The sequence below is a fragment of the Ochotona princeps genome, chromosome 12 (genome assembly GCF_030435755.1).
Source record: "Ochotona princeps isolate mOchPri1 chromosome 12, mOchPri1.hap1, whole genome shotgun sequence".
NCBI classification, from domain to species: Eukaryota; Metazoa; Chordata; class Mammalia; order Lagomorpha; family Ochotonidae; genus Ochotona; species Ochotona princeps.
In genome coordinates this window covers 62,355,987-62,372,370 of record NC_080843.1, presented here as the reverse complement: position 1 = coordinate 62,372,370, position 16,384 = coordinate 62,355,987, and the positions used below count along the sequence as shown (strand labels likewise).

General features: G+C 36.3%; 1 protein-coding gene across 3 annotated transcripts in view; it reads left to right on the top strand.

The window, feature by feature from the left end:
• PAN3 (poly(A) specific ribonuclease subunit PAN3) overlaps positions 1 to 16,384 on the top strand; it is a 138,610-nt gene that overhangs the window by 59,046 nt on the left and 63,180 nt on the right. For 2 of the 3 annotated variants that reach the window (XM_058670922.1, XM_058670921.1), the window contains one exon: positions 7,801 to 7,948. In XM_058670922.1, coding sequence (XP_058526905.1) covers positions 7,801 to 7,948 — 148 coding nt within the window. Of the gene's footprint in view, positions 1 to 7,800; positions 7,949 to 16,384 lie in introns of those variants that run through there. The other variant, XM_058670924.1, reaches the window with a different exon arrangement.

The following is a 16,384-nucleotide window of genomic DNA, read 5'->3' as shown; positions in this document are numbered from 1 at the left end:
AAAAATTCTATAGTATACTTGTTGCAAAGAATCAAATACTGCAGAAAAGTATAAAGAAGAGAGCAGAAATGTCCTCAGCCACCTCAATGACTGAGAAGTTGAGTGTATTTTGAATATGAATTTTAAATGGACCATATTTGGATATACTTGAAATAAAGGAAATGGTAGCCTATTAAATTAGAAAGAATCGTGTGGAAATATAAACTCTTGGGTTCTCGTTAATCATCTCACTTCCTTTTCTTATCCTCCTCTGTTCCTCTTTATTCTGTGTTGTTTATGAACACTGAAGACTAGTAAAAATAGATTTGAATAGGGATGTTCTTTATCCATGGCTCTCATCTTTTTGCCTCTTTAGATCGTTTTAGCTTGGCAGAAGAGTTTATCAGTCCTGCCTTTCTCCCTCGTTATTGGCGCTTCTTTTCTCTGCTTTCTCAGATAATTCACTGCTCTTTGTTCTTGCAAATCTACACACACAGACACATCACCTCTGTTATGGCTGTTTTCAGTTAGTCCTGCCTGACAGTATCCCTTAGTACGTTCCAGAGAAGAAAGAGAAGTAGTAACATGGAAGGTTGGAGACCCTGTTTGGACAAAAGGAGACATTTACTGTGCTGCCTTCCTAGTGAAAGTCAGGCAAAGATGTAGAGACTTCATTTTGACAACCTGATAGATTTCCACGATAAAGTGATCAAAACCATTTCTGTTCTTCTTTGTCCTTGTTTTCCTGTTTTTCTTCTAGCTAAAATGCATTAAGACTAACTTGAGTTTAGATAGACCGGAGTCAAGTGAATCACTTGGGACAATGTTATATAGTAAACCTGGGGGAGCTGTTGGCCTTATTGAGGCACTTCTGCATGGGTACCAGTCATTGAATTGGAGAAATATTTAGGATGTAGACTCTGATCTGATCTGGTGCTTCAAAGATAGGTGCGTTATCAAAAGGATTGTTAGTTATGATATATTTTTATCTCTTTAGGAAAGTGGCTTAGACAGAAAGCAAGAAATTCTGAATAGTCAGTTTTGTTAGCAAGTAGTATGATTTGCTCATAAGGTGTTTGAAATGGTATCTGCAGAAAACATCTCCACAAGTGGGTGTCTGATCTAACTGAAAAAGACTTGGCTAAAACTTAAGATGCAGTATGTAATTTAAAATTTTGAAAACAGTACCTTTAGAGTTGTCTTTTAACCACGATGGAAGGACAGGAATTAGATATGCTTTCTCTTCAGAAGCAGCTGAAAGACCATAGCAAAATGCATGAAACAACAGCTCTCGAGACATTGGCCATCAGGCAAGGAAGATAAGTGATCCGTGAAAGGAGAGAAGCAAATAATCTGACCCAGCTCACAAAATGAGTTTTCAGGCTTCATGCTAGGAGAGAGATCACAGAGCCTGGTAATCTGTGTAAATTGAAGATCCCAGATTGGAATCTCAACAATGGCTGTGGAGTCAGCAAGAAAAAGTACTGGAGAGGAGGGAGCTCATACACAGAACTCACAGGATTTGTAAAGGCATTCTCCTTAAATCTGTGGTTGAGTATTGATCAGAGTATATGAATAAGCAGACTTACTTGATGAACTGAAAAAAGAAATCTCCAAAAAGCCACTGGAAATGACTATCAGAGCTTCTACAAGACCAAATTTAGTTTCTTTTTTCACTAGCCAAAATAGTAAATGTCCTAATTTATGAAGCATCAAGTAGGGACTGCTCAATAACAGGGCCAACTTAGGTTTAGAATAAATACTTCCCTCATCCCTGCTAATATATTTAAAAGCAAAATCCCAAAGGATTTTCAGTTTACAGTGATGAACAAAGGTCAGGAATATTTACAGGAATATGTCTTCCACCAAAAAATAGTATTTGTCAAATAGTAAAAAATCACCAGATAAATAGATAGGAAAATAAAACCCTTAATGAAAAGATACAATTAGGAATTACCAAGAAATTATGCAGAAATAGTATATAAAATATTGAAAGTTATAACCGTATTTTGGATTTTTTTGAAAGATTTATTTATTTTTATTGAAAAGTCAGATGTAAAGAGAGAAGGAGAGACAGAGAGAAAGATCTTTCGTCCGATGATTCACTCCCCAAGTAACTGCAATGGCCGGTACTGCGCTGATCCGAAGCCGGGAGCCAGGAGCTCTTCCACGTCTCCCACGCAGGTGCAGGGTGCCAAGACTATGGAACGTCCTCAGCTGCTTTCTCAGCCACAAGCAGGGAGCTGGATGGGAAGCGGGGTCACCGGGATTAGAACCGGCAACCATCTGGGATCCCGGCGCGTTCAAGGTGAGGACTTCAGCTGCTTTTTAGCTGCTAGACCACGGCACCGGGCCCCATATTTTGGATGTTTAAGAAGCAAGGACAGAGAAGGAGTATATGCTTAAAAATTCTAGTCAAATTTAAAAAATCACAGCATTTGAAATGAACAATAGATGTGATTCGTGGCAGGTCAGACAGACTTCGCAGAAGAAAAGAGTGATGTGCTTGAATGCATAGCAATAGAGGATGTTCGTGTTAAAACCACACAGAAAAAAACAAGCTGTGATGCACCATCAAGTAGCCTAATGTATTTGCAGTTGGAATCCCTAAACATTTGTGGGTGTGGGATATATAGAAAGAAAAAATAATGGTGAGCAAATATTTTCCAAATTTGATGAAACTTATATACCCAGATTCCAAAGGATAAAATAAGAATCTTCAGGAAAACTACACTAAGAAACATCAAAGAAGCAATCTCAAATAAAAGACGTTATTTCTTGAGAAATAGATAAATAGCAGCTTTCTCTTTGGAAGTAATACAAGCCAGATGACAGTGGAGCAGTCTTTAAAATACAGGAAGAAAATAACTAGAATTCTGTTTTTGAATTTTCATTTGCAAAAATTTAGTCACATGAACGTGTATAAAAACTGGAAAAATGTAAGTTAGAAATTTGAGTTAAATTATTGCATCAGAATTAATTTCTTGGTTTTGTGAATACACTAGTGTTATATTCAGTGAAAGATCAAAGTACCACTTATAAGGAAAACATTAAGTAAAACACTTTGAGACATAGAAAATTCACCGTTGGCAGATAAATGCTTCAGTAAACATTAAAAGACATACTTTTGGAAGAAAGGAAATGATACCCTATGGGAATATACATGTATACAGAGGAATAAAACAGAAGGAACAGTAAGTATGAGAGTTTTTCCTTACCTTTTATGTCTCTTTGAAAGATAATTGACCATTTAAAGCAAGAATAAGAGTGTAGGAAAATGTCATGAGAAGAAATGAAAGAATAATATTGTAAGCCTCTGATACCTTGTGTAAAGTGGTAACAAAGATGTGCTTTAAAACCAAAGACAACTACTACGGTAACAGAACATTACAGCTCATGAGTTAAGAAAGGAGATAAAATGAAATGATAGAAATATGGTTAAAGATGGACAAAAAAGAAAAGCAGGAAAGAAAAAAATACAGAGAAACAAACGACAGCTGGACAAATAAACAGCAAAATGGTAGCTTAGGCCCAGTCGTTTCTATGGTCATGCTGAGTATAAGTATGCTTGGCATTGATTATCGGCAGATTCTCAGATTGAGCTTAAAAAGCTGCAAGATTCAACTAAATCTGACAAGAAACCAGTCTTCACAATAACAAGATTATAAATACTGTGCTATTCAGTAGAAAGCTAGCATTGCCGTTTAGATTTCAGAGAAGACAGCATTGCCAGAGATAAAGTAGGTGATTTGTCCATGGGAACATCATATCAAGGGCATGGAAGGCTTTGTTGAAAACCACCTGGCTTTATTGGTGGATTCTCCCAGATGTATATGCAAGAAGTAAAACAAATTCTACATGAACATTCCCCAAAAACAAATTGGTGGGAATATGTCTCAACTTTGTGAGCTTATTATTGTGACATCAAAATTAGAAACACAAAACACCCAAGGATGATTATACTTAGATGTAGAAATTTATGAAATGATATCATATCAAACAGTCCAGTAAATATATAGAAACGATAGTATATATCTTTTTTTAAAAAAGATTTATTTATTTTTATTGGAAAGGCAGATACACAGAGAGGAGAGACAGAAAGATCTTCCATCCGATGGTTCACTCCCCAAGTGGTCACAATGGCTAGAGCTAAACCAGTCTGGAGCCCAGAGCCTCTTCCGATTCTCCCACGTGGGTACAGGTTCCCAAAGTTTTGGGCTGTTCCCAAAGTTTGGGCATGGAGCTGGATGGGAAGTGGGGCTGCTGGGATAAGAACCTGTGCCCATATGGGATCTCAGCGCATTCAAGGCAAGGACTTCACCTGCTAGGCTTTCATGCCGGGCCCCGAAACGATAGTGTAACATTAGGAAGTAGAGTTTGTCTCATCTCAATAATTCATGGTTGCTTTGGTTTTATAAAAAAGAAATTAATGAATTAAGGGTGACAACTAACCAAAGTCGTAAGATCATCTCAGTGGAGAAGAAGCGTGTGCTAAAATCCGACTTACATGCCAATTGAAGATCTTTGTCAATAGCAAATTGATGCAGTGGCCCATGTTGAGGTACTTGAATTTGAGTCCTGGCTCCCACTTCTGATTCTGGCTTCTTGCTATTAAAAAACTCAGTGATGGTTGAAGTAATTGTATTTTTACCACCCATGTGGGAAATCTGACTTGAGTTCATAGCTCCCAACTTCAGCTCCAACATGGGACCACTGTGGGCACTTGGGAATGAACCAGTGCAAGGGAATTCAGTGTTCGTCTCTCAAACCAAATTCTCAGTAAACTAGAAAAACAAGGTAGTATCTTTAATCTGAAACAATGCATCTATCAAAACCAACCTATAGCTAACATAATATTTAGTGATGAAAAGCAGTGTGTTTCTCTCTTGATATCAGAAGTGAAGGAAAATAATTGTTTTCACCGCTTCTTTTTAGCATTTTACTGCATGTGCTAGTGTACTAAGGCCAGAAGAAAAAAAAAAAACCATACTGATGGAATAGAAATAAGTAAAAGTGTATATTTTTAGGGACTATGTAGAAAAAATGGTAAAATCTGTTCAAACAGTTCTGTGAAGTTGAATTAAAAAGAAAGTTCTTGTCCAAATTCCTAGAACCTGTGCGTTCCATGTTATCTGGAAAAGGGGCCTTTATTGATCTAGTTAAAGATACTGAGATTGTCCTGAATTATTCACTGGGCCTCAAATCCTTGTACCATAATTTTTAATTATTTTCTGTTTTCATTTGGCATAAACTTTTTTTCATCTAATTTTTATTGATATACTGTTTGTCCTATTATAGCTACTCAGTCTCTTAAGGATATCTTTTTGCAATTGTAAAATATTCTACTTCTGTTGGAATCACCAGAATATTAAATACTGAATTTTTTTTAAATAACCTATTTGAAATATTGTGATAGTAGAGAAATGTAAAATTGCATTAAACTTGATTTTAAAACTTCATCTTTGTCATTCAAGACTTTGAAATTATTTGGGATATCTGGATTTAAAAATGTTATTGGATTATGATGGTAACAATTAAAACTACAGTAACTTTTCAGTTAAAGGAAAACACTGTGTCTAAATGATATATTTCTTCAAACTTGAAGGACTCACAGGTAAACCAGACTCCGAGATTACCAACTTGAAAGGATACTAATGCAAGCCTCCATTTTTTTTCCCATTTATTTACAGTTCGCTGTTTGATGGATTTTTGACATCTGATAATTGGCTATGTAGATTACATGGTTACATAAAATGATTTTTGAAGAATTAATAGACTTGTTCTGTCTCTTTATCCTTAATAGTATTAAAAAAAACCACTACTGATTTTATTAGCGGGAGCAAGCGTTAGCATCAGCTGGATCAGACTACAAGTGCCTGCAACAGCTGGGTCTGGGCTAGACCTAGACTCCAATCCTGAAGTCTGCAACTCCAGCCTGTCTCCCACATGGGTGGCAGGGACTCACCTACTTGAACCAAAATTTGCTGTCTCCCAGAATGATTGCTGGCTAGAAACTGGATTCAAAGTGCAGCCAGGATTTGAACCAGGCACTCTGAAATAGCCTGGAGTCATCCCTTCCAAAATCTTAACTGCTGTTCCTACCCTTTTGGGGTTCCAAATGATTTAAAATAAATTTTACAGAATCTCACCTTTGAAATCAGTCTGTTATTGACTGTGACTTCAGGATGTATAATTACGGGAAATGGAAACTGAGTAATTTCTTATTCCTCAGGAATATGTAAAAATATTGCATGTATATGATTTTTTTGTCTGACACTGCTGCTGATTTGTAATCTTATAATTCTGAAGCCTGATATTTTCTAGCATTTTGGATTCTTATCAGCATATTTGATGACTTTACCTTTTTTTGTGTGTGGAGATTTACTTACTTATCTGAACATCAGATTTAGAGAGAGAGAGAGAGATCTTCCATCTGCTGGTTCACTCGCCAGATCTCCTGAGGCCAAGGCTGGGTTAGGCCAAAGCCAGGAGTTTCTTCCAGGGCTCCCATGTGTAAGAGACCCGAGCATGTGGACTGTCTGCTGCTGCTTTCCCAAGCACATAATTGGGAAGCTAGTCAGAAGTGGAATGTCCAGGATAAGAATTGGCACCCATAGGGGAACAGGCTGACGCTTCATTTGCTAAGCGACCATGCCTGTTCCTTGTTTATCTTCTAAGGTATGCTTAAGGTTAAGTGCTTTGTGCCCGTGCTGACATGTCATCTTGTTGAGTTGTTGTTCCTTGTTAAGTAGGAGGTACTGTCCCAGTGAAATGCCGTGATTTGTCTTCTCTTTCAGAAATGAGTGACTTGGTCATCTGCTTAAGAGGACATAGTACTAATTCTTAAAAGTTTAGAATTTGGAAGGCTTTTAAAAATACACTTGAGGTTATGAAAGATAATCTGTTCCTTTTGGAAAATCTATTTTTGCTAATGCATGATTTTGTCCAGGCCTGAAGTCTATTTCTAGTATATTTTAATTTTGCCTCAGATTTATTATTGCTTCTATATTTTATCACTTCTAGCTGTCTCATAGCTGCTAGTAGTATCATTTGTTTTAGGATTTACAAATAAGTTGTACTTCTTATCTTCCCATTCTAGTGTTGTGAACTGTGTCTTTAAAGTTCCAAGTGCCATTCATATCAAATAAGGCACTTGTTCTTCAGGTTTTATTGAAATTAGTCCATCATGTTATTTTCTGCCTCCTTTGGACAGAATGTAGACTTTATGAATTAATGATATATTCAGTGTCACAGTTAGTAGGGGATACTGGCATAGACATTAGGCCCCCGCTTAGGTTTCCCTGTATTTGGATTCATTATTGCCTTGTTTTTGGGTGTTTATGTTGATTGTGTTACTTAAATTTATGGTGTCATCTTATTGGAAATATCTGAGTATTGAATTAAAGGGAAATGATTAATTTTGGGGAAAAAGGCAGTTTTGACCATTATCCTGGTGGAAGTGATAGCAGATATTAAATTTGAAACTTGTTGCTCAGTTTTGAGGTGGTGTTGACCTCCCAGTTCTCTAAAATATGTTAGAATACATTTGAAATAATGCATGCTTGATAATAAAGCCACATTCTACGTTACTGAGATTTTATTCTGCAAATGAAAGCATCAAAATCTTCAAATCTGACTATCAGACCTTCTTCAAGCAAGATATTTAATCATACCACACAAACTGTGTAAAGCGAAAACACTTAGAAATTCAGTAAATGATTTTACTCAGTAAATAAAGCGCTGTGGAATAATACCTAGTAACTTCAATGTGTTTTTTTGGGCTTAAAGTGTGTTAACTTAATATATTTGATTTTTAAATAGACACCAAATCCTACTGCAAGCGAGTTTATTCCTAAAGGAGGATCAACCTCCAGGCTGAGTAACGTGTCCCAGTCAAATATGTCTGCCTTCTCTCAAGTTTTCTCTCACCCATCCATGGGAATCCCCGCTACTGCTGGATTAGCACCAGGTAAGTTGAGTAACTATTTCTAGTGAGTTCCAGATATCAAATCTGTAAGCACTCTTTGCTGTTAATGTATCAGCACTGATATTATATATTTAAGTGACTCTCATTTGAGCACATTGAGTTTTATTGCTCCTAATTTTGATGCCTTAGCCTAAAATATATGGCTGAGAATCTTAAAGCGAAATTTAAATATGAGTGAAAGTATGTAAGGATTTTTAAAAACACAAAAATAGAGGAGAAATGGTTATTTAATAGAAAATTTGAATTTTAGTATTCCTTTAAAAAGATGATATTGCTATTTCACTCAAAAACTTTTGTAAAGGCATGAGAAGTAGATGGAATACAGATTCTAAATGAATTCCTAGATGTATTGTCTTCGCTATTATCAGTGCTATAGTAGTAATTTACAATTGGATGAAGTGTTCTAAATGATAGTAGGGAAAAAACGTCAGCCATATTAGAGAAGATTACAAATAGGGAAAATTCATTTTCTATCATTTTTTCGAAAGCACAATTGTGATGCAGGAGAGTTTGAGCAAATGTATTCATCCTGTAGGTAGTTGTAGTTCTAAGTGACCCTTTCAGAGAGTCGTCATTCTGGAATGCTTCTCTTTTTAAACTAGTGTGTATTTCTTATTTATACATACCTTGCTATAAATAAACATTTAGCAAAAAATAAAGAAAAATTCTTCACTGTGTAGCTTCATCAGTTGCCAGTACTGTTATTCTGATTCAGAAAGTCAGGTATGCAGCTGTGTGAAATTTGGAGTTAGTATTAGCAGATTGTGTTCTATTTGTAACATTTTTCAACTGCACAGATGTGCAGTTTGTATAACCTATACTTTTAAATAATTTATTGGACACTTCAAAAACTGACAAGAAATATGTGTTCACTAAAACAAAGCCAAAAGATCTCTCTAGATTAACCTGGAACTAGTATTGGGTTCAGGGCTTATGCCAGTGGGTAAAATAAATGTTGGTTTTGATAGTGTCTTCTAAACCAAGGATCTTTTGGGGAGAGAGGAATGACAGAAGATAAAGATAATACTGTGGAATGGAACATGTGCTTTAGCTTATAAAATATCACAAGTACTCAGAACGTGAATAAATTTGCTGTTGTCTAGAATTTTGTCCTGCCTCTCTCCCCTACCATTTCTCTCCTTCAGCCTTTCATACTGTCCCTCTTTCCCGCCTCCTTCTCTTACTTGGCCCCCCCATCATGTCTTCTACTTTGAGTCTTTTCAGGTTCAGTTAAATTTATGATCATTTTCCCTTTTTCCCTAGAGTGGGGTCAGAATTGACTATGGTAGTCTATAAAAGTTTTACTTGTAAGTAACTTAGTGCTATGAATTTTCTCTTTGAGATATATATACATTGTTTATTAGAGCATAATTTTCTTCTCAACAGTGTATCTGAAATTTTTTAGACATTGTAAGTCTGAGTATTACTGTAATTTAAATTGATATGTTAATTTATAAAGTATCCATGATAATGGCTGAACAGAAAACTGGCTTGTTACTAATTCAGTGTCAATTCATGCATATCCTTCTTTGTATTAGAAGTTAATATTTGTTTATATATGATTATATAAGCAGGTTAGTTCCAATTTGCATTTTAGAAATGTAGCCTGTTAAAATATTGAGTAGTTAAAATGTTAAAGAAAATTTTTGGTGCTTGTATGCTAATTAAAAACCCATTACTGTAGGATTTGTTTAAACTTTGGTAGATACTTCTTTGTAACTAGGTATTTCATTGTTCCCAGTCAGCTATCACATCTTGTTTAAAGTAAAATTCATTTAAGAATTAAAGTAATCGACAGCTTTTACATAACCCTAATATCTTCATTCAAATGGCAGCAGTTATTCTAAAATATTTTCCAAAAATATAGGATTAATCAATGTTCTTACATTTATTGTTCCTGTTTTGTTTAGTGAATGGCTTAACACTGTCTGGAGATAAGCAAGATATGGATCATGTCTGCCTTATTTTTAGAACACTGTTTTATCACTTTCCTGTCTTCCAGTATTCTTACTCACAAACTTTACCGTCTTTCAAGGTCTTGAAAGGTTCTTTTACCTAAAGATGATGAAATAAATAACATTTTAGTTTCCCTAACTTAGTGGTGATTTCATTTATATTTGATTTTTTTCTTGTTTTCTATTGGCATAACTCTTTTGCAATTTGGAGTTACATATTTTTATTTCCTTTTTTTTTAAAAAAAATTCTGTTTCCGAAACTGTTGACCTTGAAAACATGTCATATGAAAAATATGTTCTTTGGGGCTTACATAGACTAATACCGGTTTCATTATACAAAAAGAAGCAGATATCAATATATTTTTTGACCAGACCCGTAAGTATATACAAGCTAAGTTGAGTAGGTGTTCAGCTTTTAGATTCCTTGCAGTTATAAAGAACCAAATGCATAATGCCTGGCATAAAGTTGACCTTCATTGAATCAGGTCTTTATTTTTTTTGTAATTTAAGATTTATTTATATGAAAGTCAGTTATATAAGAGAAGGAAAGAGTCGGACAGGAATTTTCTGTCCTCTGGTTTACTCTCCAAATGGCTGCTATGACCTTGGCTAAGCCAGGTAACTGCTAAGACATAGGATGTGCTTCTAGCTCTCCCACATGGGAACAGGGGCCCAGGTACTTGCATATCTTATGCCCCCCTCCCACTCACAATAGCAAGAAGCTGATTGGAAATGGAGCAGCTGCACCATAGGAGGGAGTTTAACCTGTTACATCACAGTTCTGGCACCTTCAGATTTTTTTTTTAATTAAGATTTATTTATTTTGTTTGAAAGAGTTATATAGAGAGATCTTCCATCTGCTAGCTCACTCACCAAATGGTGGCAACTGCCAGAGCTGGGCTGATCTGAAGCTGAGAGCCAGGAGCTGCTTCTGGGTCTCCTATGTGGGTTTATAGGCCTAAGGTCTGTGGTCATATTCTGCTGCTTTCTTAGGCCATTAACAAGCAGATCAGAAGTGAAGCAGTTGGAGCTCCAACTGGTGCCATATGGGATACTGTTGCCACGGAGAATGATTAGCTTGCCATGTCACTGCACTGGACCCTCAGATTTCTTTATTTATTTTTTTTTTTTAAGATTTATTTTATTTTTATTGGAAAGGCAGATACACAGAGAGGAGGAAAGACAGAAAGATCTTCCATCCAATGATTCACTCCCCAAGTGACTGCAACAGCCGGTGCTGTGCTGATCTGGAGCCAGGAGCCTCTTCCAGGTCTCCCACGCGGGTGCAGGGTCCCAAGGCTTTGGGCTGTCCTCGACTGCTTTCCCAGGCCACAGGCAGGGAGCTGGATGGGAAGTGGGGCAGCCGGGGTTAGAACCGGTGCCCATATGGGATCTCGGCACGTGCAAGATGAAGACCATAACCACTATGCTATCGCGCTGGGCCCATGGACCCTCAGATTTCTTTTCTAAAATATGTTTTGATCCTTTAAAGATAATGCTGATTATGTTTTTTTTTTTTTAAATTTATTTTATTGTGTTGTTGTTGACAATGGTTACATAGTTAATTATGGTTAAAAAAAAAAGGTTTGGGGGTATAGGGAAATGGGTAATACTATTATGTCCATATTGTTTCCATCATGTATCCGAGGTAAAGGGGAATATTGAGGGAGAAGCCTCACCCGGTTTCCCGCCCACCCCAAGTCCCGGATGTGGGGCATGCTCTGAGATATTTGCTCAAGTGGTTTTAATAGTTCTCCAGTTATGAATCGCTGCCAGTTTCACTCAATGAGGTCGTCCACTGAATGATATGGTCCATCATAAAGTCTCCGTTCGCCCCATATTTCGCTGCCAGCAGTATACAGCTGAGATGAATGATTGACCTGTTCTGTCTTCTGTCTTGTCTTGGTTAGAGTTCTGAGTCCAGCAGTTCGATTGGGGAGATCCCCAAAGAAACTTTGAGGTATTCCCAGACTAGATTCTTGTATGTTCTAGCAAGCACAGGGCCCAGCACAGTCCATCACCCTGATTATGTTTTTGTTTTTTAAATTTTTATGCATGAAGTAAAAATTTATACTAAGTTATTAGATTTAAAAGGCAATAAAAGGTATTAAGAGTGTGTGACATTTGTTTGTATTGAATTGTACTCACAGCCATTTATTCTGTTTGAAGTGAAGATGTCAGCCACCTGTGGACTTAAAGTTATTTTCTGCACATTTGCAGAGTGAACAATCAGTAAATTTGCAAGTTTCTTTTGAGGTTGTAGTTAGTTTTATTTGAAAGGCAGAGATAAAGAGAGAGAGAGGTTTTCAACTCAGCTACTCTTTGACTCCCCAAATGGCTGCAAAGGCCAGAGCTTAGCCTGTCTGAAGCCAGGAGCTAGGAGCCAGGAGCTTCTTCTAGGTCTCCCACTTTGGTGCAAGGACCTAAGGACCTGAGTCCTTCTCTACTGCTTTTTATCATACCCTCAGCAATACTGGCTTTCAGAATGTTTTATGATATGTTTAAGTGATCAATAGTATAAAGACATGCTTATATTCTTATGTGAGCAGAAAATTTTTTAAATATACTTACAAATGAAGTTATGACTGCACCAAGAATGAGATGACAGTTTAAAGATTTATTTTTTACACAATCAGATGTACAAAGAGGAGGAGAGACAGAGAGGAAGATCATCCGTCTGATGAATCAGCCCCCAAGTGAGCACAACGGCCAGTGCTGTGCCACTGTGGAGCCAGGAGCCAGGAACTTCCTCCAGGTCTCCCACACAGGTGCAGGGTCCCAAGGCTTTGGGCCATCCTCAACTGCTTTCCCAGGCCACAAGCAGGGAGCTGGATGGGAAGTGGAGCTACCGGGATTAGAACCGGTGCTCATATGGGATCCCAGCACATTCAAGGCAAGGACTTTAGCCACTGGGCCACCACGCCGGGCCCAGACCAGGCCCGAAATGACAGTTTATACTCTAATATTTGGTGCTATCAAAAAAAAAAAAAACCCCAGAATTTTTTGCAAGAATATCTCAACATTAGAATTAATAAATGGAATCTTAGTGTACTTTAGTTACCTCAGCACTAACAAATTCACAGCACCACAGTATGTAATGGGCATGATTTTCAGAGAGAGCATTAGGAGTAAAATACATTTTTGAGTAGCATTCTGATATGCCTGGGTTTCATGTACAGTTCATGAATCAGGGTGCCTGACACTGTGACTTAATTTGAGAAAAAAGTTTTAAACAAAATGGGAAGGTAATTCAAATGTTTGTTGAAAATGTGCATTATAAAAAAATACAAGAAATTAACAAAAGATCTTTCACTTTAGAATTAGCTTATCGAAAGGATGCCATTTTTTCTGTTAACTCTCTGTATTTATCCTTATATTTATGCACCGAGTCAAGTTTTTCAAATGCCGATAGTCATTTTTTAAAAATAGTGACCAGTAATTTATTACATAGTCTGAATTTGATGGTACGAAAATTAATAGGTAAAATTGTCCAGTAGTTATATTTATTTTTCATTTAAGGGAAGGTTTATGGGGAAAGGAGAAAGAAAATTAATAGGGGAAATAAATCTTATTCTGTATTGTTGTTTTATATCAAAAAAATTTTTAAAGTGTGGTAGACAATTTAAGAAATTATTTCTTGCCATGTTGAAGGTCTCTTTTTTATTTTTAGATTTCTATTCTAAACAAGATAAAATTTTGTGATTCATTATCTTTATGCCATAAAATACATATGAGGAAACTGAGGCTTTTTTAATTTGCATTGTCATTGGGTAAGACGATAATGTGAAATTGATTATCAATGTGATTGGAAGCTTTGGGATTTACAGAGTACTCCTGCGACATGGTCATCTAACATTTGCTTAGTCAGGATAATGCAGTGTTAGCTAGCTTTTCCCTAGTAGCCCAGTATTCAGGTAAAAAGTTGGAATATAAGTAAATGTTCTGTCTTACGCTGATCATAAGTTCTTTACCACTCTTACATGTTTGTTTTCTTTCTGTTGAGTGGAACAAACACACATTTTCTATTTGGAATGCCCAGTGAGGTTTTCAGATTAGTTCTCTGTGTGTGTGTTTGTGTATGTTCCCACAACTGATCCATTTATAGAAGTGAAATCAAGAGAGTTTAGCGTAAACTGGAGAAAATGTTATTAAAATTGATAAGTTTACAGGTAAAAGATTTTATGGCCTTATATGTCATTGAGACTGAAACATTAATGTGAATGAAATGCACAGACGCCTTACCTAGCTGTACTGTTACTCTGAAATGTAGATATGAGTATAACTTGAACCACTAGGGTGAGTCTGTGATCATGTAGATAGTTAATTAAATTCATATTTATAGATTCATTGTGTATATTTGCCATCTACATTATGTCATTCAAAGCATAAAACTATATAAATTATTGCTTTAGACTCTGGTCTTTAATGATATTTAATGAACATAAAAATTAATAAAACATTTAGCTCTTAAACATCACCATGTTTAGTATGATGTTATTTAGCAAGGTTTTTTGTAATTATTTTCTAAGTTTACCGTTAATTCAAATTTGTGGGGTAGGCAGATAGTTCTGTCACATTTATTTTGATATGTCAGTGTACACTTTCTTTTTGTGGTCAGTAGAGGTAGTTTAGCTTTAAAATATTATTTGCATTGTTTTAAGTATTAATGTAGACTTTTTGAGCACTTTGCAAATTTGTTAAAGGTGCATTACATTTCTTTTGTAGGACGTTTAGGCATAACTGATAATTAAATACTTACCCTTATTAAAGCTTCTTTTTTTCTTGGAAAATAATTTTATAATTGGTGGGTATTTGTTAAATACAGTGAATTTTAATGATTCAGTAAACATCTCTGAAGAACTTCTAAAATTACAAACGATCAATAAATAGTATATAAATGAATAGTAGTTAAATGAGGAGCAGACATGTGCCTATTGATAATTGCTCAAAACTAGAGTTGCTGTGTGTTTGAGGTGCTGGAACATTTTTACAACCAGTTTTAAGGTATTTGTTTAAGTATTATTTTTAAATTGCTTGTTTCCATTTTTTATAACTACTTTGTTTTTCAGGTAAATTCATCAGACCCACTCAAACATTTCCACCTTCTCTAGTTTGGGAGTTGATTTGTACATAAAAAAATAACAAAAATAGTAGTAAATTACCTATTACAGTTCAGAACAGGAGTCCCCAAGGTGTTTGTGAAGATGACCTTTTCATTGTGCCATAGTGTTGAGTTTATCCTAGAAGAGGGTTGGTTTGGGAATGTATGTATATAGATGCAGATTCAACTATCCCAGGGACGCTTACTAACAGTAGAATCATAGAACCAAACTGGTGTTTGGGAGTGCCTGCAGGCCATATTCCCTTCCCAGTGAGGAATTTCAGGCTACTGAGGCGAGACGTTTGTGGCGCAGAGGGGGATGTGGCTGCTGCAGCTGGCTTGGAGACCTGTCAGGTAAGGTTTAAGTAGCTGCTGGTAGATGACAGTCATCTGCTGGTTGGGGAATCCCTGGTTAATTTAATGTGTCCTGTTAGGTTTGAGAATTCCTATTTTGGGCTTTCTATTTAAATCCCGTTGTCTTTGCTATCTTATCCCATAGTTCGGGCATAGGGGCTGAATGGGAATGGGTAGGAGTTCTCTTTACCTATTTAGGATGTAGATTCACTGTTCTACAGTTGCTGTTCTGTGCACCGTTTTCTTTGGATTATAATCCCATTTTATTTAGAATATGGTGCTAGTTTTCCTACTAAGGTAATTATGTGGTTTTTAGTATGCACTTGGTTTTTGTGTTTTGGTGTCTTCATTATCTATGAGAAGATAATAGTTTATGATTTTTAAAAGCCATTCTCATCTACCATTCTGTTTTGTGATGTGGAGCTATAGAGATAGTAATCAGTAAATACAGACAATAGTAAACAGTGATGAGAAGTTGAAAGGAGAAGAGTGTACTTTGTACTGGAATTAAAAAGGATTTTTAAAAGCTGTTTAGGTTTGCTGGATGAGTTTCTTTAGGTAAAGGTGTGCAGTATGAGATCAGAATGTGGTACCAGGAAGAGGGCATCTTCTAGGGAAGCCAGGCCTCTTGCATTGAGTAGGTAGAAAGCTGCAAGCTTTCATTTCTTTTTCTTTTCACTTCTTCCTTTGGCTCAGCAGGGCCTACTGCATTCTAGGTAGTCATGGGTGGTGGAGGTAGGGATAATATTCATATGAATATATTTTCTGTGCTCTATGTTATGTGTCTGTTTAGGACACATCGTTATTGAATCAATGAATGATTGGACGACTATAGCCATTTTTGTTACTTGAATTATCACTTGATCTTGGCTTTTGTGAGCAATCTTTACTTGCTCTTTTTGTCTTTCACATAAATTACTCTCCAGTAGGGGAAGGATTTTTCGTAGGAAATAAGTTACAGTTACAACCTTTTCAAAGCTTGTATTTATTTGAGAGGTAGAGAGAGTG